The sequence below is a fragment of the Oncorhynchus gorbuscha genome, linkage group LG16, assembly GCF_021184085.1.
Source record: "Oncorhynchus gorbuscha isolate QuinsamMale2020 ecotype Even-year linkage group LG16, OgorEven_v1.0, whole genome shotgun sequence".
NCBI lineage: Eukaryota > Metazoa > Chordata > Actinopteri > Salmoniformes > Salmonidae > Oncorhynchus > Oncorhynchus gorbuscha.
In genome coordinates, this window is record NC_060188.1 from 26,305,355 (window position 1) to 26,330,188 (window position 24,834).

Here is a 24,834-nt window from a genome sequence, read left to right on the forward strand (position 1 = left end):
GTTTTTGTGTTCCGTATTTTGTTGTCAACTTCTGAAGTTGTTTAAATTGTTTACAAGCTAGCTAATGTAGTTGGAATATAATAACGTTGACATTCATGGAAAGAAAGTTATATTTAATAGGCCCTCTACAGGTGAAACATTGCGTCTCGCCTAGGGCGGAAGGCGGCGCAGCTCCCTGGATAGCGCTCTGGGATAGGCTGTTGCTGAGCTACCATGAAGAATGACAGCCGTCGAGACTTCCGGTTATAGTCATAGGGCGATAACGATAGGAGCGCAGTTGCAGAATTTATAATAGGAGCCACAATGGCGGTTGTCGTCTCTTGAAAGGGCTGTGGATGTTATTAAATCCACTATCATCGCCCTAAAGATAGGCCTGGTTGATTCCCAGAGCCATTAAAAATAAACTGGAACATCTACTGCACATGAAAATACTATAATTTCTGATCAATATAAAATTAACAAGAGATAAAATTATATTAAAAGGGACCATGTAAACAGTACCAACCGGGTCAAGTTTTCATTTTGTTCGAGAAACAACATCGGCTGTTAATGACGGCTAACTGTTTGTTTATTGAACTACAAAACCGTAAATCTAAGGAACAATAACCCTAAACTAAGCTTGGCACCGGACAAGGGAAGCTAAAAGAAAAGGGACTTATTTTTTTCTTTCGTTTTTTACCAAACAGCATGCTAGCTACACAGAGCTAGCTAGCCAAATAGAAACGGAGAAGAGCGCACAATGCTCCGATTTATTGTTTGGGCCTTTTCAGACAGTTTCTCTAACTAGCTAAACGCACAGGCCTTAATTTTAGTGGCTTTTTTTGGCACTAGTAACCTCGATTTTTCTGCTTTGACAAACCATGCTGCCGAACGACTTGGATAATGCGTGAGGACTAAACCTGGGCAGACTATTTTCTATTTGTCGGCTTGCTTAGAACACTGGATCTCATTTTACCGGATTTCGGAGTATTACTCTCCCGTTAATGTATTATCTCGGCTACAGAGGCCCACGCTCGGGAGAGGTAGGTTCCGCAGCTGACGTGAGGAATGCCTGGGTCGGATAGACACCATGGGACCAAGAGGAAGCCGGAATCCAACAGTAGCATTGCCCTGCCACCCCAAACAACGAGTGGTAACAGCGGGCCACACAAGCCCCTGGTCCTGCCTCATACCTCTGCGGGCAACATGACGAGCAAGGACTGTAACCTTCAGTCAAAGTCGTCAGTGCCATCTTCTTCCAAGCGCAAACGGCATAAATCAGCCAAACATGGACGTGAGTCCGAGGTGGCTCAGGGCCCTGGTTTTTCTGCCCTCACCTCCACAGCGCCTCCTTCCGTTAGCGCCGTGAAGCCGCTGGTAGAATATGACGACATAAGTTCCGATTCGGATACTTTTTCGGACCCGCCTGCTGAAAGAGGGTCTGGGGATCGGTTAGAACCTGTCCCAGATTATAGTAAAGGAGATGGGGGCGGGGCTGTTGGTAGAGATGGTCGGGAACATAAGCACCGACACTCTCGCAAAAAGTCGAAGGATCCCAACAAAGTTAGAGACTCTGGGGAAGGGGGTCAGAGTACCAAGAAAAAAAGCAGCAAAGACCGTGAGAGAGGGAGCTCTGGGAAAGTCAAGGAGAAGGTGGCCTCCCTGTCCTCTGTAGCATCCCTGTCCTCCGGGTCACGACGTCAGGGTCAGCTGGAGGCTGACTTGGGGCCAAAGCGTGGAGAGTTGCCCCCTTCCACCCAGGCCCAAACTGCAGCCAGTGTGGGAAGCACCACATCCTCCTCCTCGTCATCTCGCAGCAAGGAGGGTGGCCGCTCCGGGAAGTCTCGCAAGGATAAGCCACAGAAGACAGAGGGACGGGAGGGGCGTGAGGGTCGGGGGGATGCAACCGCCAGCCAGAGCACCTCTGCCTCTCAGAAGGTCCGGACGGAGAGGAGCCAACGCAAGTCCTCAAAGAGCCACAAGTCCAGCCCTAGGGGCAAGGGGCAGCCTTCCTCGAGCAGGGGGAGCCCTCGCCGGAAGGGAACAGCCCCTACACAGTCCCCCAGCCCCCCAAGGAGAGGGGGTAATGGAAGCCCCATGATCGGTGGTTACAGCCAAGAGGTGGACAGCTACCACCACCAGAGACGTAGGCCGGCCCCACAGAGCCCCAGCCCCTACAGGGAGATGTCCAGGCGGAGTAGGCAGAGGTCGGACAGCCCCTACGCCAGCAGGCAGAGGTCTTCCAGCTATGAGCGAGACGACAGCCCCTACTCCAGGAGACGCTCCATCAGTCCCTATGGTAATCGCAGGTCCTCCAGCACTAGCCCTGTGTCCCGGTGAGTATTATAGCCTGACCCAGTCACCTTCCATTCAGCCTGCCTCGTATTCACATTTATGCTAGTAGTGTAATACGTACCAAATCACACTCTATTCCCTTTATTCAGCACTACTTTTGACCAGGCCCCATGAGACTGGTCAAAAGTAGTGGACTACAACGGGAATATGGTGTCATTTGAGACACAAGCTAATACTAACATGTAGCTATGGACTACTACTAGCCACCCAATCTGTTGGTTATTCACTCACTGTATGCATGGCATGCACCTCCACACACATAGGCATATTCACCAGTGCTGTCTAACACACACGTTGATTCTCACAAATGCCCAAGGTGCTTTTTAGAGGCCCAGTAAGATCGCAAACATGATATTGAACTGGTGTTGTTCCTGTTGATGTTCTTATTGGTCATACTGGAACATGGCCAGGCCACTGGAGTAGACACCAGGTCCACTCTGACTGTTTGTTTTCTACCCCCTTTTGTTTGTGTGCTAAAGAAGTGCTTATACTGTGTGTTTGATAAAGTTGCAATATGTTACTTTTTGGGCAACCTGACCAAATTCACATAGACATGTGAGTTATAGATCTGTCATTCTCATTGAAAGTAAGTTTAAGAAGCAGTAGATCTGTTCAATATGCACTATTTCTATGCTTCTTTTTAAGTTTGGTTTTTGCGTCTTACTTTCGGTTTAGTACACTAGCTTCAAACAGCTGAAAATACAATATTTTGGGTTATAGACAATATTTCACAGCGAGTTTAGTTGGTACAATGATGCATTGCTTGTTTTTTAACAAACTGAAATTAGGAGAACTATTATAATTTTTGCAAACAGGAAATGGTGGAGAGATTTCTGCATATTGTACCTTTTTTAAAATCGTAAGTGGTGCGTTAGATAGCTGAGGATTGAGCCTCAGGGTGTTGGAAAGGGAATGGCTAGGCCAGGTTGCAATGTCCTGCACGGGCTACTTAAAACTATGGTCAGGGAAGAGACATTGATTCTATGTTCAGATGTGTCTGTGTGACACGCAGGGCTGTTTCTGCCAGGGAGTTATTGCCTCTTGCCATGTGGTGTAGAGGGGGAAGGGAAACCTATGGAAGGCAGGAGAGGCATCACATTGGGCTCAGACAGGCAAGGCCTGTATGCTCCAGTCTAGGGAAACCCTATGAGGAGCTGTGGTCTTTGGAGCAGGAGAGGGCATGGGTTGGGGGATAGGCTACACTAGCTGGGCAGCGGAGTGATGTTAGCTCTCCAGGAACAGGGTTGGAGAGCCTTGGGCTTGGATGTTGACATTCAGCCATTTTGATTTTGTGTTGCATCAGTGAGTGGACCTTGAGCGTCTGTTGGTGGGACTTGGCATAGCTGTATGATAAAACTAGGCCCTCCATAGTGATTGTTAAGTTTCTCTGCTGTCAGTAGACTCTATTGAAAGATGCTGGTGAATTATTTTGGTGTAGTCTTTTTATTTCATTTTCTGTTATTTAACCTTTATTTAACTAGGCAAGTCAGTTAAGAACAAATTATTATTTACAATGACTGCCTACCCCAGCCAAACCCTAACCCGGACGACACTGGGCCAACTGTGCGCCGCCCTATGGGACTCCCAATCACGGCCGGTTGTGATACAGCCTGGAATGGAACCAGGGTCCGTAGTGACGCCACAAGCACTGAGATGCTGTGCCTTAGACCACTGCGCCACTCGGGTGCCATTTAAGCATGTAGCTAACTGTAGGCTATTTGTTTAGTCTAGCTAATTTTCTTCAATGTCCCAATTATGAACTTACAAAAATCACATTTTAGATTTAGTTTGTAGACTTTTATAAGTTTTCATGCTCAGGGACATATTCACTTGCTACTAGTTTTTTTTTCCCTAACCTTCAAACAAATGATGGAATCGGAATGTTGTCTCCACAATTAATGGGATACTTAATGATTTTCATCAGTGCCATCTTCTTCCAAGCGCCCTTTGAGGCCGTCATTGTAAATAAGAATTTGTTCTTAACTGATTTGCCTAGTAAAATTTTAAAAATCATCTACTTCCCCAGAGTCAGATCAACTTGTGGATACCATGTTTATGTCTGCATGCAGTTTGAAGAATGTTGCCAACTAGTTAGCATTGTCTCGCAAAACTACCTCTTAACTTCTTTCATACTGGACACAAAGATAAAAATGGTATAGATGAGTTTATCTCACTCTGCCAAAATCCCGAAGTATAATAGTTATCAAAAGTATGTATGGTGATGAGGTGTTTTGAATTTATGTCCCTAAGCTATTTGGCCTAATGCCAGAGGAGTGTTGAGGTTAACCCACAAGACAGTAGACTTCTGGGGGATGTTTGTACACACATTGCTTTAGTCTGAACTTAAAGTAGCCAAAGGTTGTCCCCGTGACTGACCTAATTGTATGTTTGTATGCTGACTAAGGGAATGGGAAGTGTAACTTCTATGGAAGGAGACATAACTCCTATGTGTAAACGCAGTCGGTGTGCTATCTTAGCAAATAGCGCTACCTCTCTGAACTTGCCTCTAACTGAGGTTGGACCAGGGTCCTGCCTCGCCAAAAAACGTGACCGCCAGTTGACCACTTACAAACCAGTTGAGTGACAGAAAAGGATCCAGTTCGATAGCACAATTGGTGAAATGTCAAGCTAGCTGTGGAGTGAGCTTGCCGTATGGCCTTATCTCATTATATAAACATAACACACATTCCGTAGTTATCATCTGCAGTGACGTGCCATTTGTTGTTTTTATTAACACCTTAATACACAAGTGCACAATGCCCCAGTAATGTCAAATGGCGCCCCTTCAAGTTCCTCTTTCTTGGTGCTCACTCCCAACATCGAGAGAGATAGAACTTGCAGCCAACAAGGAATTCTTGTTTTCCTAACATCTTCCCTCCTCTCTCTCCAGGCGCTCAGTTCGCTCCCGGAGTCGTTCGCCGCCTTTCTCCTCTTCCCGTCGCTCCTCCTCTCGCTCTCGCAACAAGAAGCATTCGTCCTCTGCCGGGGGGGGCGGGTCTCACAGCAGCCGGCCCACCAGCCGCTCCCCACCCTCATCCCGCCTGCCACTCAACTCCAGCCTGGGGGCGGAGCTTAGCCGGAGGAAGAAGGAGCGCCAGGCTGCGGTGGCTGCAGCTCGTCCCCCCTCCCCTCCACCTTCCTCACGCAAGACCAAAGGGTCCACCTCACGCCCCCCTAAAGCTGAGCCCGAGAGAGTACCTGAGAGAGACTCTGTCCAAGCCACGGACCTCCAGCCTCCACCCATTGCACCCCAGCCCCAGGACACTGTTGGCGAAGAACACGGCTCTGCATCTCCACCCTCCATCTTCTCATCTCCTGCTCCCCCTCTGCCCCCCGGTCAGACGACCCCACTACCTCCACCTCCTCTGCCCTCCACCCCTGTTGCCCAACTTCAGCCACCTACACCCCAGGGCCAGACTGAGTCCAGCCTCGCACCCTCCACAGCCCTCTCCTCCTCCTCATTGTCGTCTCCCCAGTCCAAATCTCCTGCCCCCATGCCCACACGCAGTCCTGCCCGTTTGACACCCATCCACAAGACCTCCACTCTGCCCCCCCTGCCTTTACCACCCATGCTAGTGGGAGACTGCCAGGACAGGTAAGCCATGAAACGCGCATACACACACACACACCTCTCCTCTCCCCAGTCCTGTTGCTTGGCAAACGTGTAGTCATCAACAGAACAGTCATTAGGCCTTTACTGTAGGCTCAGGTTTCACCCAACAGTCAGTCTCTCTGAAACACACACCTGCCTGCAGTACAGTACTGGAATTCTGAACAGATTAACTGAATGCTCTGTAGGCGATGCTTTAGCTGCCATTAGATCACAAGTATGTCAAGTAGTAAAAACAGGCCTACAGGGGACTTAAAAATGATCACTAACTCCTTGCAGCCATGTCAAATTCAGTGCTTCCTCTACAATGGACTGCACTGGCCAAAATGGCTGCCAAAGTGAAACTGTATTTCATGGGTCCCACATCCCTTTGTCATGGTAGTTTGGGATACATTTGTGCTACAGACATATAAGGAAAAGAAAATCCAAACTCACTAGAGAAACGATGATGCGGTGGAGTCATGACATGCTCTTTTTCTCTCCTTCCTTCTTTACCTTTGATCTCTCGCTCTCACTTCTCCTCTCTCTCTCAATCAGTCCGAAGAAGTCCACTCCTCCTCAGAGGTCTTCCAGGAAGGAGAAAGAGGTGCGGAATCGGCCGTCTCTGATCGACCTCCCGCTGCCCCCAACGCTGGCCGGAGGAGACCCCTCGCCCCCTCAGTCCCCCGTCTACAGAGCTCCACCTCCGCCCCAGTCCTCTCTCAAGAAGAGACCAAAGTCAGTCCCTATCTGCTCAACCGAACCCACCCTTCTTATCAATCCCCCCTTAACCACCTATCTACACCCCTATTTTCCACAGCCCTCCTCTCCCATCGCAGCCTATTTCCTTTCAACAAAAATAAAAAAAATAAGCATAAGATGGGACAAAGTTATCATCAAGGGCTTATTCCGCGAGGTAAAACATTTCCTAATAGCAAGTCTCCTCGGCTCTCCTGTCTAGGTTTTGCTGTCCACGCTATGGCGAACGCAAACAGACACAGAGCGACTGGGGCAAACGCTGCGTGGACAAGTTTGACATCATCGGCATTATCGGGGAGGGCACCTACGGCCAGGTGTACAAGGCCAAGGACAAAGACACCGGTGAGAGCCCCTGTGTCGCCCTTTCACTGGCATACCTGTGTTTCGTTGTTCTTGAGAGCGGCACAAATGATCACCACGCCTGCGGTATGTGTGTATGCTATGGGGTGTTGTGACTGATCTCGCCTCCCCATGTCCCCTTTGCTCTAGCCTCTCTGTGTGTGTCTTTCAGAGGAGTTTGAAATTAAGCAGGAGACACATTTCCGTTGGGCGTCCGTGTACATCGGACAAATGTGTTTTATTTGGCACATTTATTAAACTTTTGATCAGGACAGTCAACAGATTTGGAACCATAAAGCAGACATTTTCATCCACCCCCTACAGTGGACAATGACGTAATCTGTAATGTTCATGTTGTTCTACCTGCCCTCCAGGTGAGCTGGTGGCTCTGAAGAAGGTGCGTCTAGACAATGAGAAGGAGGGCTTCCCCATCACGGCCATCCGAGAGATCAAGATCCTCCGCCAGCTCAACCACCGCAGCGTGGTCAACATGAAGGAGATCGTCACAGACAAACAGGACGCACTGGACTTCAAGAAGGACAAAGGTGTGTGGAAAGGGAGACTGTGTGTGTGTGTGTGTGTGTGTGTGTGTGTGTGTGTGTGTGTGTGTGTGTGTGTGTGTGGGTGGGGGGGGGGGGGGGGGGGGGGGGGGTTGTGCTTGGTGTATGTCTGTGCCTGTATGCGTGTGTATGCACATCCTCCTTACCCCTGCCTGTCCCGTCAGGTGCCTTCTACCTGGTGTTTGAGTACATGGATCATGACCTTATGGGTCTGCTGGAGTCGGGGCTGTGTCAGTTCTCCCAGGAACACGTGAGGAGCTTCATGAGACAGCTGATGGAGGGGCTGGACTACTGCCACAAGAAGAACTTCCTGCACAGAGATATCAAGTGCTCCAACATACTGCTCAACAACAGGTACTAGTGTAGCATGGTAATGTCACTGTACCAAAACGTCATGATACTTATGATACCAACATTTTAACATACCGTAGTACAGTTTGGTATGATATTACTGAATCTTTCGGCCCTACCGATCTAAAGAACCTGCTAGTGCTTGTTATAAAATGTTTATAAAGTCAGTTGAATTGAAGCATCAGCCACTGGTCTCGTTTGCACAGGTCCACTTCACTTTCATGCTCATATCACGAATGGCAGCTATAATCAGCCAGCTTCATCCCCTGCCAGCCCTCACTCACCTGCTTCTCTCAGCATCCCCTCCCAGCCCTCACTCACCTGCTTCTCTCAGCATCCCCTCTTCATGTACATCGATTCCTCCATTAGTTTTTAAAATATAATTTATCCGTGATGGCGAGTGGGGGTGCAGACCCTGATAAGTCTCCTGATAGAAGTGTACATTTTGTTACATTGGAGCAGCGTACAGTTCGAGTAATGTTGATACATTGTATAATTTCATCGCCTGTTATAACCAAGAACACAGGCCAGTCTGAGTGGACGTTGCATGTTAACTGTCACACAGCCCCTTAGTGTCAGAGGGGGTAAACGGAGCACTGCTTCATGACAGGCATGCTAGCAGCTTTACAGCAAAGAAAAGAGCTCGTCTTGAGCCTAAACTGCAGCAACAACAAAACATCTGAGCAATATTACTAGAGATACCTTTTTGTCTTTCTAGCAGGATTCGTGCACATTTTATATAATTTCACAAACCATGACGCGGGCAGTTTTATACTAATCCCGAGGTTCTGACGTTGTTCAGTCATTGTAGAAAAGGCCCATGGAGTTGGTGGAATACTCCTTTAATTCATTGCCATTTACTCAGCTGGGCCATGGGCGCTTTAATTAGGTCAGGTGGAAATGTCCGACAGATCTCAACTCCATAAAAGGAGGAAATTGCCATCGCCTGATCTCGCTGCTTTCTCTTCCTTAACTCCATCTCATCCAGAAGTTCTGTGCGTCCATGAATACAGACTACTCAGTAAATATACCACTTTATGGTTAAAGGAATTCCTGCCTCAGTCTCATCCATTCCTCTGTCACCTGACACGTGACCACCTGTTCACCTTCACTGTCAGTCATCCTACCTGTCCAGCTACCCACACAGATTCCAATAATCTTTCAATGGTCCTTTGAGCCGGATGATGACTGAACCAAAGACAGGTGAAAAGGAAATGGAGGTGGAGAGGGAAGAATTGTCTCCACTGGAAGGAAGAAGAGAGGAGGAGAGAGCAGCTGAGGGAAAGGTCTTGGAACAAAGGAAATATCCAGGAGCTAAGCCTAAAGCAACAAAGGCTTCATCCTCAACCACCAGCAGCACCAGAAGAACCAGGCAAGCACCTGGTTATCTTAAGGATTATGTGGTCGAGGTTCCGACATCAAAGGGCAAGCCCACCAGAGCTCAAAGAGTTGATGGATCAACTATACCTTTTCAGCCATCAACCATCCGCTCTGAGCCAAGGACCGGAAACTGCTTTGGAGCAGGAAAGTGGTCTATGTGAAGAACCTATGGAGGAGGTAACTCCCACTGCACAGGTCGACCAGCTTCCAGAGGCAGGCTCCGCTCACCCCTTAACTAATGGGAAATCGTCGAAGCACTCTAGACGGAGTGGAAGTTCGACCAGTGGATACCCCTTTGGAAGCGGCCATGGCAGCCGCCATTCACTAGCCCTCAGCGATTCACAGACCGCTGTCCTACAAGAGAGGATGAAACTATTAGCTTTGGAGGAAATTGAGTGTCAGATTGAGGAGGAACGACAGGCTGACGAACGATGTCACCAATTGGATGTGCAGGCCCGTAGAGCTCTACAGGAAAGGGAATTCATTGCCAAGGACCTAGCACAGCAGCGACGGCACCGTCAAGCCAGAAGGGAATTGGAGGAGGCACGGATGGTCTCATCCTTCCTGGAGAGGAACGAACAGGGAGTTGACCTGACCACCCCTCCACATGGACCTGAACTGTCTGCCTTTCTTTCCCAATCTGCCCCTCTGGTACAGCATGGCACACAGTCCTCGGAGGCTCCGGGGTCGGGCCGCTCCGCCAACGCCCTCTATGCCAGTGACACAAGTTAGCATTCCTCCATCTGGACAAAGCATCACTCCTTCGCCTTTCCGCCAATTACTAACCAAGGCAAATCGTTCCTTTCGTCCAGGGCCAGGCCAGTCCTCAAACAACAGGTCGGAGGGCTCTCGCCCAATTCCGGCTGCCACAAATGGTCTGGGACAATAGGGGACAGGCCCAATGAGGCCACAGTGGGCTCATCAGAAGTCCCGGGTTTATCCTTCACGCAACCAGAAGAGGGAGCCAACATTATGAAACTTCTAGTAGCCTCAGCCTATGGAATTCCCAGACCCAAACTGCCATACTTTGAAAACGGAAAGGAGAGTGAATTTGTCCTTTTGGAAATGGCATTGGAGAGCCTACTGGGTATTCACAGTCATCTGTCAGAACGCTACAAATACCAAGTACTAATGGATCATTTGCGGAGTGCATACAGGCTGGCCCAATCCTTTATGCACTCCGCAACACCATACACTGCTGCTCTCCAGGCCCTGAAGGCGAGATATGGTGAGCCACGTCAGCTAGTCCAGGATGAACTAAACAACATCCTGAACACGTCTCCAATTAAAATGGGAGACCATGCTGCCTTCCAAGAATTCTCCCTGGCTGTCCAATCCCTGACCTCAATGCTCCATTCCGTTGAAGGAGAAGACGGGAACGAGCTGAAATGTGGCTCCCACGTGGACAGGCTTCTTAGCAAACTTCCAGTGTACCTCAGAGACATTGTTTGAATAAGGGCATCCTGAAAGAGGGCTCGAGAAGCACCTATGCTCTCAGAGACCTGGCCGCATGGTTGGAGGTAAAGGCAAAGGTGAAGAGCATCGCTCACCAGGCCACAATCTATGCCATAGCCACAGGGGGAAGGAAGGAGTTTGAACGCCAGCAGGGACAGAAAAGACCAAATCCCACTACCATGTACTTAAATAGTGAGGCCGGGGAGGAACCCGGGAAGAAGACCCCTCTCAAGAGCAAGAACATCAAATTCCAGCCTTACTACCCATATTGCAATAGTAAGGGGCACTTCCTTGGCTCATGCCCCAGAGTAAGAAAGCTCACTCAAACTCAATTGAAGGCCTGGATCACTTCAGGCGAGCGATGCTACAAGTGTGCCCGTAGCCATAAGGCGGAGACCTGCACATTGAGGAAACCCTGCAACCGCTGTAAAGAAATCCATCTCACCGTGTTGCATGATCTAATTCCCCAAGCACAGAAGGAGCAGAGTATGCTCATGGTAGGAGCTGCAAAGGAGCTGTATCTCGACCAGCAGAACCGGTCTCCAAGGGTCATGTTGAAGGTGGTCAAAGTCACTCTGCAAAGTGAAGGGAGAAGCATTGATGCATTCGCTGTTCTAGATGATGGGTCAGAAAGAACAATCATTCTAACAGCGGCCACCCGTCAGCTTAACCTGGAGGGGACCCACGAGACCCTTAATCTCAGAACGGCGCGACATGATGTTATCCAAATGAAAGGCTCTGCTGTAACCTTTAGCATTTCACCTTCAGGAAACAGGGACGTGGCCTATAACATCACCAATGCCTTCACGGCAGATGGCTTGAATCTCACAGAGCACTCCTGCCCGGTAAGTGTTCTACAGAAACAATATCCTCATCTACGAGGATTGCCTCTTCCTAACCTGGCCAGAGTAGCACCACTTATCCTGATTGGGTCAGACCACCCACATCTCGTCACCCCGACTGAGCCTATACGAGCTGGACCAGAAGGAGGACCCATTGCTGTCCATACATCCTTGGGTTGGGCTGTGCAAGGTCCATCCCATCTACTTCTCTCCACCCAAGCTGTACAGTCACAGCAAGTCCTCTTCACCAGAAGCAATCCAGATGCAGCCACTGACCTCCTTCGGAATGTTGAGATGCTCTGGAAGATGGACACCTTCTCCAACCGGAAGCTACAGGAGGTCACTCGCTCGAAAAATGACTCCTATGCATTAGACCTCCTGGAGAAGAGCACCACCACCACTGAAATGGATGGCGTTCACAGGTATGCAACCCCAATGCTACGGGTGCCCAACCATCCTCCTCTGGCAACCACGACACGGGCTGTACTCCCACTACTGCGTGGAACGGAGCGATGCCTGGTGAAGAATCCTGAGCTTGCAGAAGTTCATAACAGAGAGATTCATAACCTTGTGAAGGCAGGCTACGTCACTGAAGTGACAGCTCATGAAGAGGGAAACGCACTTCGTGAATCCTGGTATCTCCCTCACCATGTTATCCAGCAACATGGTAGGAAGTATAGACTTGTCTTCAACTGTTCATTCCAAGCAGCTGGTCAAAGCCTGAATGACTGTCTACTCCCCGTACCAACCTTAGGTCCTTCCTTGCTCTGTGTCCTTCTCCTGTTCCGGCAGCACTCTACAGCCATCAGTGGAGACATCAAAGCCATGTTTCATCAGATTTGTTTACTGCCCTCCGACACCACACTGCTCCGGTTCATATGGAGAGATATGGAACAAGATGCAGAGCCCACAATCTATGAATGGCAGGTACTCCCATTTGGCAACACCTGCAGTCCTTGCTGTGCCATATACGCTCTGCAGAGACATGCACGGGAGCATCCAGACAGTGACCCAGAAGTATTGGATTCAGTGGAAAATGCCTTCTATGTGGATAACTGCTTACAGAGCATCCCATCCACGGCTGAAGCGAAATCACTCCTTGATAAAGTACGGAATCTCCTGTCCAAAGGGGGATTTGAGGTCCGACAGTGGGCTAGTAACAGAGCGGAGGTTATCCAGCACCTCCCGCCATAAGCTAGGTCCAGTAGCAGTGAACTATGGCTAACGCAGTCTGGTGCTAACTCAGAAGAGCCCACTCTAGGACTGAGGTGGAGCTGCATACCGGATACCCTGGGGTATAAGCACCGCTCATCCCCGAGTACCGAAACCCCCACTCTGCGCACCATCTATCGGACCCTGGCCAGTCAATACGATCCCCTTGGGTATATCCTGCCATACAAAACATGGGCCAAAGTCTTAGTCCAGGACCTGTGGCAGACCAAGAGGGACTGGGATGAACCAATCCACCCGGCTGACCTAGTAGAACGATGGATCTGTTGGGAAACGGCGTTAACGGAGCTCTCTGATGTCCAAATGCCAAGATGTTATGTACCATCCTGTGCTGACCAACTGGGATCATGCCTGGAACTGCATGTGTTCTGTGACGCTTCGGAGCGAGCTTATGGGGCGGTTTCCTATCTTAGAGTGGAGGATAAGGCAGGCCACACCCATGTCTCCTTTGTCATGGCCAGGTCCAGGGTCGCACCCAAGAAGCAGTTGTCAATGCCTAGGCTGGAACTCATTGCTGCCCTTTCTGGAGCCCAGTTGGCCTCTACCTTGCGAGCCGAGCTCACCTTGTCAATCCAACGGTTCATCTACTGGAGTGATTCGACCACTGTATTGACCTGGCTCAAGTTGGAGTCCTGCAGGTATAAGGTGTTCGTCGGAACTCGCATTGCGGAAATCCAAGACCTAACAGAAGTCCAGGACTGGAGGTATGTTGATAGCATAAACAATCCTGCTGATGACGTTACCAGAGGTAAAACCCTTAAGGAATTGGCTAAACCCCATCGCTGGGGCTTGGGACCACCATTCTTGTCCCAACCAGCCCCCAGGCGTGCGGCCCCTCCGCAACCAACTGAAGCTCATGAGTTAAGGAAGTCTGCCCAATGCTACAGCATTTCTACGGAAGCAACAACGGCTCTCCCTGACCTAACACAATCCCAAACACTGCCGGATCTGATCACCGCCACAAACCAGACCTCAGATGGGGTGGCTTCTATACCTACCTCCCTCGCGGCAGAGACACTACTCCTCCAGCCAGTTAGCTTCCCTGAGGAGTTAAAAGCTCTGAAAGCCGGTAGGGAAGTGGCTAAGGACAGCCGTCTTCTCTCTTGCCCCAGAATATGATCCAATCCTTGGAGCGATCAGAGTCGGAGGGAGGCTGCGCCAAGCAGAGGTTTTGGACTCAGATGCTATCCACCCAATTATCCTTGCCTCCAGACACCCTCTTACCAGGCTCCTCATCAAGAGTTATGATGAGCGGCTTCTCCACCCAGGTCCAGAGAGGGTCTATGGGGAGATGAGGCGGAAGTACTGGATAATTGGAGGACGAGGAGCCATTCGTAAGCACCAATACACCTGCGTAGAATGTCAGAGATGGCGGGCCGGAGCTACGGTGCCCAAAATGTCAGATTTACCCCCTTCTCGCTTGCGCCTCCTTAAACCACCCTTCTGGTCAACAGGAGTAGATTGCTTTGGCCCCTTGATGATCAAGTTAGGTCGTCATGTGGAAAAGTGCTGGGGCATTCTATTCAAGTGTTTGACAACCAGATGTGTCCACCTGGACCTACTGGAGAGTTTGGATACGGAAGCCTTCCTCATGGCCCTACGGCGGTTTATCTCCCGACGGGGGAAACCCTACGAGATCCTGGCTGACAGAGGTACGAACTTCAAGGCAGGAGAAGCCAGGTTGGAGGAAGCCTTCCAAGCCATGGAACCCAGCCTTCAGGATCAGCTGATGGACCAACAAATCTCATTCAAATTTAACCCTCCAGGCGCTCTTCATTTTGGAGGAACATGGGAGCAAGAGTTCAAATCTGTAAAAACGGCCTTACGAGTCGTCCTGGGGGACCAAACTGTCACTGAAACTGTCTTGAGGACCGTCCTGATAGAGGTGGAAGGGATTCTGAACTCCAAACCCTTGGGATATCTCTGCAGACATCGCTGACCCCGATCCGGTTACACCGAATATGCTTTTGATGTGACGCCGAGATGCGTCACTTCCTCAAGCCATGTATGCTGATACCAACCTCGTAGGCAGACGCCGGTGGCGACACAGCCAAATCTTAGCTGACCATTTTTGGGCCCGATTCATTCGGGATTACCTACCAAGTCTACAGCACAGAGGGAAATGGCAGAGAGAAATGGCCAGCCTGGAAACTGGCCAAGTAGTAATGATGGTGGACCCTCAGCTGCCTCGAGCCTCCTGGCCGGTGGGCCGTATAACTAAGACCATGCCTGGGACCGATGGTCGTGTTAGGTCAGTGGAAATCCAGGTGAAGAACCGGACATATATCCGGCCAGTTGCCCAACTAATTCCTCTCCCTGAGATGACAGAGGACGGGGAGCAATGAGCCTTTTTTGAGGAATGTGGAATTTAACAAATTTCCGGGGTGGCTGTAGAAAAGGCCCATGGAGTTGGTGGAATACTCCTTTAATTCATTGCCATTTACTCAGCTGGGCCATGGGCGCTTTAATTAGGTCCGGTGGAAATGTCCGACAGATCTCAACTCCATAAAAGGAGGAAATTGCCATCGCCTGATCTCGCTGCTTTCTCTTCCTTAACTCCATCTCATCCAGAAGTTCTGTGCGTCCATGAACACAGGCTACTCAGTAAATATACCACTTTATGGTTAAAGGAATTCCTGCCTCAGGCTCATCCATTCCTCTGTCACCTGACACGTGACCACCTGTTCACCTTCACTGTCAGTCATCCTACCTGTCCAGCTACCCACACAGATTCCAATAATCTTTCAGTCATGTTACCTAGCTAGCTAACAACCTGGTAACTTGACAGGTAGGTTTAGAATCATTTGATTGGTACAGGAAAGAAGGACAAGAGTCTGCTACTCATGAGATGTGCTTCAAAGCTAGATTCATATATGCCTAATGTAAGCCTAAACTATATATTAAAAAAATATATTTCTCTAAATTCAAAATTCTGTTTGGTTCCTAACATTTGAAAAGTTCTGAGCAGTGTGTGTGTTTGTGGGAGAGAGAGAGGTGTGTGTGAGAGGGAGACTGAGAGACTGTGTGGGGGGGTATGTGTGTTTGTGGGAGAGAGGTGTGTGTGAGAGGGAGACAGAGAGCGTGTGGGGGGGTGTGTGTGTTTGTGGGAGAGAGAGAGGTGTGTGTGTGGGGGGTGTGTGTGTGTTTGTGGGAGAGGGAGACTGAGAGAGCGTGTGGGGAGATGTGTGTGTTTGTGGGAGAGAGAGAGGTGTGTGTGAGAGGGAGACAGAGAGCGTGGGGGGGTGTGTGTTTGTGGGAGAGAGAGAGGTGTGTGTGTGAGAGGGAGACAGAGAGCGTGGGGGGGTGTATGTGTTTGTGGGAGAGAGAGAGGTGTGTGTGAGAGGGAGACTGAGAGAGCGTGTGGGGGGGGGGGGTGTGTTTGTGGGAGAGAGAGAACGGTGTGTGTGAGGGAGACTGAGAGAGGTGTGTGTGTGAGAGGGAGACTGAGAGAGCGTGTGGGGGGGGGGTGTGTGTGTTTGTTAACTGAAGAGAAAGGTGTCGTGCAGCGTTTTCCCCTTACTGCTCCAATTAAATTTTTCGCATTTGCTGGCTGGTCGCTGAGATGGTTCACTGCCCATTTTTAAATGATAGTTCTACAGTGCTAGTTTTAAAGGTAGATTCAACGAGATGACGAGCAGCACCGCAGAGAGTGAGCTGAGCGTGATGCAAGACTTTTCCTGTCACACAGTATCTGTGATTCACGCTGCTACAACATCGTATGTCCGGGACAAAAACAGAGGCCGAGTTCAGCCTCGCGCTTCAACGCTCTTAGTTGTCGTGGAAATTGAACCACTACTGCTGTTTACTTTGCATCTACGTCATCTCGCTGAGTCTACCTTTAATGTAAGCAGTTCCCCAAGGAGGGAAAAGCATAGCTTTGCCGGTCCCTGCTATAAACAATTGACACACTAACCTAGAATGTTATGGTAATAGCAACGGTAGTAGTTTGTGTGGTTTGAGTAGTGAGCACAGGGAGTTGTTTGAAATGATTGTTGTAGCTATAGTAGGATTGGGATTTCCCTTTTGATTGGTCCTGTTTTCAACGAGCAACGTTCTACCATGTGAATTCAAATGCCCTTTCCTCTGCCTCGCTATTGTGATTGAATTATTCACTTCTTTAGTTAGGGTTGTGTAAGGTAACAGCTGTAGAATGTAATACGTTGTCTTGTTATGGAGTTTGATTCTCTGTCTAACTTCTTTATCTCTCTCCTTGTGCAGTGGTCAGATCAAACTGGCTGACTTTGGTTTGGCCCGCCTCTACAACTCGGAGGAAAGGTGAGACTTGGATTTCTTGCTTTGGAGCAACGATGACATCATCATAAAGTCAGAGGTCCTTCCTGCCCCTGGTTCAGTCCTTTTAAACTGTGACCCTCACACGGGCCTTTTCTCATTTGGGAAAAAGCCCGTCCTTCACCCTCTCCTATGTCCTCTCTGTGACCCGGAAACCGATAAGTGGTCAAGGAAATGTCAATTTGTTAGTAGGTGACCGGAACAGTGTCCTTCCCTCCTTGATGGCCACCTTTCATGAGGATTGTCATGTGTATCCTACCAGAGTCCTTCACGGAAGAGTTTTGATATCTGCCACACCCCCTTTGAATCCGCTTTTGTTTTGTTGGAGGAGAAAAGCATGCACACAAACAATATGCTGCTTATTGTTTTATCTATATCTATTTTTATCACTTTACTCATTTGGGATCCACCCCTGTAAACCTAATTTGCCTGATGATCCGCGAGTGGAGGAGTCTCATTTCATACAAGCACATTTACATCCACGTTCCCTCGCCTCGATTACCTTTTTCAAAAGAAGGCAAGAGAGGATGTGGGAGTTGAGCAAATCCAATTGAGAAAAGGCCTCTGTTGCCATTGTGGTCTGAATGAAAACATCTATCTATTCCAGTGATTCCCCACTAGGTGGTGCTGTGTCCTGTATAAAGAGGTTCTGCCTCATCAGCCCATTGTTGAGAGATGAATTATGGCTGTTTGGGCACTGGAGAGCATAGTAAAGGTACTGTATCTGTGTGTTATATCTGAATGTCCCCTTCCCTGCTCCCTCCAGTCGACCCTACACTAATAAAGTAATCACGCTATGGTACCGCCCCCCTGAGCTCCTCCTGGGAGAGGAGAGGTACTCTCCAGCCATCGACGTCTGGAGCTGCGGGTTAGTACACACCCACCTTGCCCACACACAGATTCTGTACATGCCCAAGAACACTCATTCCCTGTGCAGGTTTATTGGCGCACAAACATTTCATTCACACATATATTCTCCAATCGAACAAGTTCTACGTAGGAGAACAGATTGTACTTACCTTATTTTTCCACATGGTGTCACCATAAAACTGCTATATCATTTTGACTGACATAGTCAGAGCTCTAAACCTGATGATTGGCAGATAATTATCACTCTTAACAAATCCTAACTCAAGATTTGTGAATGCTTTTTAAATGTTTTTATATATATATATATATATATATGTATATGTATATGTGTATGTGAGTGGCCAACATTGTCCATTGACTGTTTGTGCACAGGTGTATTCTGGGAGAACTGTTCACCAAGAAGCCCATTTTCCAGGCCAATCAGGAGCTGCTGCAGTTAGAGTTGATCAGGTATGCATGCTGCTATTGCCCCCTGCTGCCTGGAAGACTGCATCTCCACATTACAATCCTTTCTGACATGGCAAACTATTTCTTAAATAGCAGCCATACTCAACAAGCAGACTGCAGTCCAGACTTAGAATGGGGTCAATACGGACCACGGGTCCTGACTTTCTTGTTTTTGGAACTAGGGCTTTCAACCTACTGCGTTTGAGTGCAATTTCTACATTTGGAAGTGCATGGGCAGGTTCCCTCTTATGTCATTCACTGACAGATCTTAAAGAGCTGTTTTTAACTTGTCAGAAATGTCCAGTTGATGTCCGCTAGATAGGTAAGTTTACCAGCTACCTAAATCTTGTAGTTATCATGGCCAAATGATGTGCCCAGGGGTCTCGACCCACATTGGTCCCCCATTTTAGATTTTGTTGAGTCACTTGGGTATCATTTGAACAAAACAGAAAAGGCAAAATGTGTAGACTTGCAGGCAATTAGCTTATTAAAAGTATGTTCTCTCATACAAGAGGGGAGTGAATCATTTTGGGTCGTATGGGTTGCGAGGTTGGGGGTTGTTACTACGGTGATAAATGACTTCCCATCCGGACCTTTGCCGCCTTGGATATTTGTGTGACTGGACCTTCTCAAATAGGAGTTCAATACCCCTGCTAAATATTGCACTACTTTTGACCAAAGCTCTAAGGGCCTTGGTCAAAAGCATTGCACTATATAGGGAATGGGGTGCCATCTGGGATAGGGCCCATGTTTACCACAGCTCTAACTCTCTCCCTCTCTGTCTCAGTCGTCTGTGTGGGAGCCCCTGTCCCGCTGCCTGGCCTGACGTCATCAAGCTACCCTACTTCAACACCATGAAGCCCAAGAAACAGTACCGCCGACGGCTACGCGAGGAGTTTGCCTTGTACGTAACATGACATACATACACACCATGGGATTTTCTTGTCCTTTCATCAATCTGATTGTTGTGGCAGTAGATCAGTTGTCGATGCTATTTGTTTGACTCAAATTTGTCTCTCTCTCTGTCAGTCTGCCTGCTCAGGCCCTGGACCTGCTAGACCGCATGCTGACCCTTGACCCTGCGCGGCGCTGCACGGCCGAACAAGCCCTCAATAGTGACTTCCTGTGTAACGTGGAGCCCAGCAAGATGTCCCCGCCCAAGTGAGGACCTTGTCTTTGCACTTTCCTTTCCTGGGCCCATTACAGCTAGAGAACAACCTCAAACTATCCACCACCATACTCCCAACAACCCTATTGCTTTCTTTCTGTCACACCAACACCCCTCTCGATTTCTTTCCCATACACCTAACTTTGCCTCTCTTTCTGTTTCTCTCCCTCATGCTTTCATCACCCTTTGCTCCTGTATCTCTCTGTCTCTGTCTCTCTCTCTCTCTCTCTCTTCAGTCTCCCTCACTGGCAGGACTGCCACGAGCTGTGGAGTAAGAAACGGAGGCGCCAGCGTCAGAGCGGGCAGCCCGAGGATGTGCCTGTGCCCAAAGTGCCCCGTAAGGACCCCTCAGGGGCTTCCAGTGGAGAGAACAGCCGGCCCCAAGCCAGCCCAGCTGGAGCCCCGCCCCCTCCGCCCGGAAGACCACCCTCCTCAGCCATCTCAGCCAATGAGCTAGCAGGTCAGGCCGACACAGTAGTCACAGTTCGCTACTATAGAGGAACATACCCTTATCCAAATGTCTCCTCGGTTAGATAGTGTCTGCACAGGTAGACAAAGGTTGTTGTAAGTCTAATGTGAACACATGTTGTCTCCATACGCTCTCAGCAGGCTGCTGTCTACAGTATGTGTGACCTTTGTCTCTCTCCCATCAGGCCTGGGTGCTGCGGCGGAGCAGCTGAACCAGACAGAGCTGGCTGTACTGTTGAACCTGCTGCAGAGACAGACAGACCTCAGCCTGCCTCAGATGGCCCAGCTCCTCAATGTCTCCTCTAACCCAGAGAGCCAGCAGCAGCTAGAGACCCTTAGCCAGTCCCTGTCTGCCCTGACCGAGGCCTCCCATCACCGGGGGGCCTCAGAGGATCAGGGTCCGGCTAGGTCCCAGCCCCCCGAACCTCCCCCAGAGCCTCAGGAGCCCTCCCCGCACCACAGCGAGCCGCCCCTCAGCCAGGACGACCAGACCAACCTCCTGGCCCTCCTATTGGGCCAGCTCATTAAGCCACAGGCCGGGGGGGCTGAGCAAGGCGACGAGAGCAATGGCGTCCAATCAGAGGAGGCTGTGACTCGCGGTTCGTCTGCCTCCACTGCTGATCGCAAGGGCAAGTCTGGGTTCAGTCTCTAGGGGGAGGGGCAGAGAGCACTGGGTCAGGGGGATCTCACAGGGGACTGGTGGACGAGGGGGAGGAGACTGGGCAGAGGGAGACGCCCCGTCATAGCTTCCCTGTCATGGTGCGGATCTTGTCATCAATTATTTGTCTGCTTACCATAAAGCAGTTGTAAATTCCTTTATAAACGAGCTGATGAGATGAAAGATCTTAACTAAATGGCAAATCGGAAGAAAGATTCCACGGTTACTTTAAATATATTTTGAGGAAGATGAGTTTTATGTTGTCTAGACCCACCTCTTCTCAACAACAGTTACACACCCCTACCCACCTTTTGTCTGTCTCACCTGTCTCCCACTTCAAAGGCTACTTTCACCCACTCAGTCACACATAGGTGGAAACATACCATACATGAAGTTGGCAAGTTCTCAAGATGTCTGACCAGGGAGTGGCTTCGGACGGCCCAGGTCACATGGACTGGGCTTTGGGCACAAGGACTTTTGTCATTGGTGTGAATGTAAACTAAGAGAAGGTTTGTAGTTTTACAGCGTTAGAAAGACAATGGTTCACACTGCACTCTTCCCCTTTCACTCCTGCCTCTGTCACCCTGTTTTCTTTTCCCATTCCCTCTTTCTCTCTCATTTCTCCATTTGTTAAAGCAGGTTTCTTGGATTGTTCTTCCTTCCATAAAAATATATTGATTCAAAACCAGTCTGTAATGTCAACATTTTTATGAAGAAAGTCTAATAAATTATCAAGCAAAAATAAATGTTTTGAACCTTAGACTTCACCTGCATGTCTTTCATTTAACTTTTATTTAAATCGCACATTTTACATTTTATTTTTGTATGTTGTCTTTTACATTAGACCTCGGAAATCATCCAATGCTAGTAAAGCGTTCTCTGTAGACTGTATCCGTAGTCACCCTGCTGTTGTCACTTAAAGCAACAACCCTGTTGCCTAGGAAACAACTGTAGCAGCAGTGTTGCCCGGTAGCCATGACAGCAGACTGAGAAGGCATCTCGCTCCGTCTCAGCTTTATGCACCCCCCCCCAAACTTCAGGTTTGACCCCTCCCTATCCATAATAACCCATGCTCGTATTGTTGTTGAAATATAACTTGTGTCTGTCAGGGTTGAACAAACTCTAAGGTGAGAATCCCCCTCTACTCTGTAAAACGCTTGAAAGTGTCTTGAAAAGCGCTACATACGTCCGATCGATTATTATCGACCCCCCCCCATGTCCTGCCTGAGTCTTTATTTTGTTGTTCACATACGTGTGTGTGAATAAATGTTATGTTGATTATTTAAGCCGCCATGAGGTCTTTTGATATTCCATCGTCTCTCAACATTACAACTTGTCTGTCAACATTCAAAAATGTTACTTAATTAAGGATTTTATAACATACCAGTCACCAGGAACCAAGATGGGAGAAATAACATAGGTGGCACACCTCCAGACTAATTTAGAGAATGAACATTTATCATAATCACAATTGTGGTATTTAGTAGCAGTATCAACCCATGACAACTACACGTATTACACATCCAATTAAAACAGTAGCCTATTGAAAATATTTGTTCAACTGAAACTACTTTGTTGAGTGGTTGGTGAGCATCCCGGTAGGAATGGTACATGATCTCCCTCTGCTGGCCAAGGTGGGAAATATAGCTGTACGTTGTCTAGACCCCACTCACAAACACCTACCTGGTTCTCTGGGATGTTTCACTAAAGGGAATTGAATAAAAATGTGTCTGTAGTGTAGATGGCACAAATGTCCAGGTGAAATCTCACTGTAACCGAGTGCTTTGTGTTTCTTGTAAATATCTGATTGACTGTCTTTTCTCTGACTTCCCTCAGACTGTGCAGTCACCAAGCGGAAGCAGCAGATCGGAACAAATCAGGTCCCCCCATCCTCTGAGCGACGTCCCCCTTCTCCGCCTGGCCCTCCACCCTCAGCCCTCCTCCCTCCTGGCCAGCAGCAGCCCAGCTCTGAACCCCAGCCCAGGCCCGGTCAGGACATCAGTCCAGCGGTGGCAGCCGCCCTGCTGCAGCTCATTTCCCAACAGGACCCAGAGGCTGGGGCCCCCCAGCGCAGCAGGGACCACTCCCCTGCCGTGGGCACCCCTGTCCGGGGACAGCCACCCCCTGCCTGGACGACTGACTCTCCTAAACCATCTCCTGCCAGAGAGCCTCCTACTAGCATGGAATCTGCTGCCTCTGCTATCCCAGCACAGTTCCCCAAGGACCAGGACCTCCGCTTTGCCCACAGGACCGCTCGCTGATCCTGGGTGGGCCTGTTTAGAGACCTGGGGTACAGTGGGCCGACCTACAGGGACAGGAGCCAGGGACACCTACAGTACTGATAATGATGATACTATAGACCAGTCTCTAGGTGGGAACAGAAGAGCAGCTCACTTGAGCAGCTTGTGTATATTGGAAGATGTGAGGTAGATGGCTGCGAGATTGTTAGTCTGGAGGAAAGAGCAGGTCGTTGGGTCAGGATGTTATTGTGAAGATGGACGGTGTTTGTTTGGCTAAAGGACAAACTTAGCCCCACTCTAGACAGACAGTCTGGGGTTGGGCCGCGGTGAGGTGCTAGACCTGGAGGTGGGACAAACTTCCACACCCTTCAATCACTAACACTGCCCCTCCTGGACCTCATGACTTGTTGAAGAAGTTGGATCCTAACGAGTTCCACACATGGAATGTGATCAGCTGTGATTTCCTTTTGTTTACTTTGCAACTCAAATGATTGTTATGTCTACTGCAGTGCCCTCTAACGATGAGGCTATCAGTGGGTTTTGGAGTCTGGTTTCCTCACTCCTCTTCATCTGCAGTTGAATGGGTGGGGGTTGGTGTCTGCTATGTATGACACCGGTGGAACAAAGAACAAGTCTGAAATGTAGAGGTGGTTAACTGGGGGTACAGATGGAAAACACTGGGACTGAGAGTTGGTTAACTACTCAGTCTCATCTCGCTAGTTGGCTCCTGACTTTCGACCTTGTGCCTCCTTTGTGACCTTAGCAACCCCTGAATGATCTTTGCCCGCAGGGAAGTGTTGGGTTGTTTCTCATGTTCTGGAAGGCACATTACAATACAAGAGAAGGCATGGCTCAAAATTCATTAGCATACCTTGTGTGTCCTTGGCCAAATGTACTGTAAAATAAGGTATTCGGATCTCAGTCCTATATCCCCTTCTTGTCTCTCTCGCTCAATCCATGTATGTCAGCCTCAGTTAGCTTTCCCATGTAGAAATGAACGTGTTCATTCTCGAACGTTCTCTCTCTAGTAAACAGGTACATGTGCCTCTAACCCTAGTACTCCCTTTGCTACACACTGACAGAAAACACAAACTCTGACACTGTGTCATTAACTGCTCTACTATACTCACTAGTCTTTCATTGACCCTCTGGTCACAGCTAGCAAGCCGGTCGCCCAACCCCGTAGCAACTGGACACCTATAGACCTACACACACACCTCTCCAAAGCTTTCCCTGACGATCTCTGATAGCCTTGTTATCTCTTGCCTCCCTGCCTAACTCTGTGCAGCAAATATGTTTTTGTGTGATTATTTTCTACTTTAAAGACAAAGTTACATGTTAAAAATATGGTCCATGGTTTTGTTTCCTTTGTTTTGGGAAGGGAGAAATTGAGAAGAGATCTGACTTTGGGTTTCATGTGACCATGTGACTGTAAGAGATGATATTTTGTAATATGTGTTTTCTCGGTTCAATTTATTAAAGGAAATCATGCGACCAGAATGTTTTAAAATGTTATTTGCTATATTATCTTGTCATGTACACCAAACATCAGCTCTGACAAATTGAAAACCCTAGTCATTGGCTACTCCATTACCCGCAGTATTAGACTTAAAACGAATCATCCAGAGATCATACACTGTTTACCAGGGGGCGGGGTTACCGACGTTAAGGCTAATCTGAAGATGGGGCTGGCTAAAGCTAAAACTGGCGAGTGTAGAGATATTGTTAACCACGTCGGCACCAACAATGTTCGGATGAAACAGAGGTCACCAAGCGCAACATAGCTTCAGCGTGTAAATCAGCTAGAAAGATGTCGGCATTGAGTAATTGTCTCTGGCCCCCTCCCAGTTAGGG

General features: G+C 48.9%; 1 protein-coding gene and 1 non-coding gene across 2 annotated transcripts; both read left to right on the forward strand.

Moving 5' to 3' along the window:
- The first annotated feature begins 257 nt into the window (after positions 1 to 257).
- LOC123998721 (cyclin-dependent kinase 12-like) lies at positions 258 to 24,480 on the forward strand. The gene is made up of 14 exons (XM_046303818.1): positions 258 to 2,315; positions 5,225 to 5,929; positions 6,482 to 6,661; positions 6,885 to 7,024; positions 7,396 to 7,566; positions 7,746 to 7,935; positions 17,058 to 17,114; positions 17,896 to 17,997; positions 18,372 to 18,449; positions 19,234 to 19,350; positions 19,476 to 19,607; positions 19,851 to 20,074; positions 20,268 to 20,711; positions 22,577 to 24,480. The coding sequence occupies exons 1-14, from the start codon at positions 1,048 to 1,050 to the stop codon at positions 22,999 to 23,001; spliced, it is 4,233 nt and encodes a 1,410-aa protein (XP_046159774.1). The 5' UTR covers positions 258 to 1,047; the 3' UTR covers positions 23,002 to 24,480.
- LOC124000958 lies at positions 6,219 to 6,355 on the forward strand. Its single transcript, XR_006832721.1, has one exon. It is a non-coding gene; the product is annotated as a small nucleolar RNA SNORA5 (small nucleolar RNA).
- Positions 24,481 to 24,834: the final 354 nt, after the last annotated feature.

Bases quoted from the DNA above. Each gene is read 5' to 3' on its own strand.
- LOC123998721 (XM_046303818.1), top strand. From the start codon at position 1,048: ATGCCTGGGTCGGATAGACACCATGGGACCAAGAGGAAGCCGGAATCC. The intron at 7,936-17,057 runs GTACTAGTGTAG...CTCCTTGTGCAG, and splicing joins AACATACTGCTCAACAACAG to TGGTCAGATCAAACTGGCTG. The intron at 17,998-18,371 runs GTTAGTACACAC...GTTTGTGCACAG, and splicing joins ATCGACGTCTGGAGCTGCGG to GTGTATTCTGGGAGAACTGT.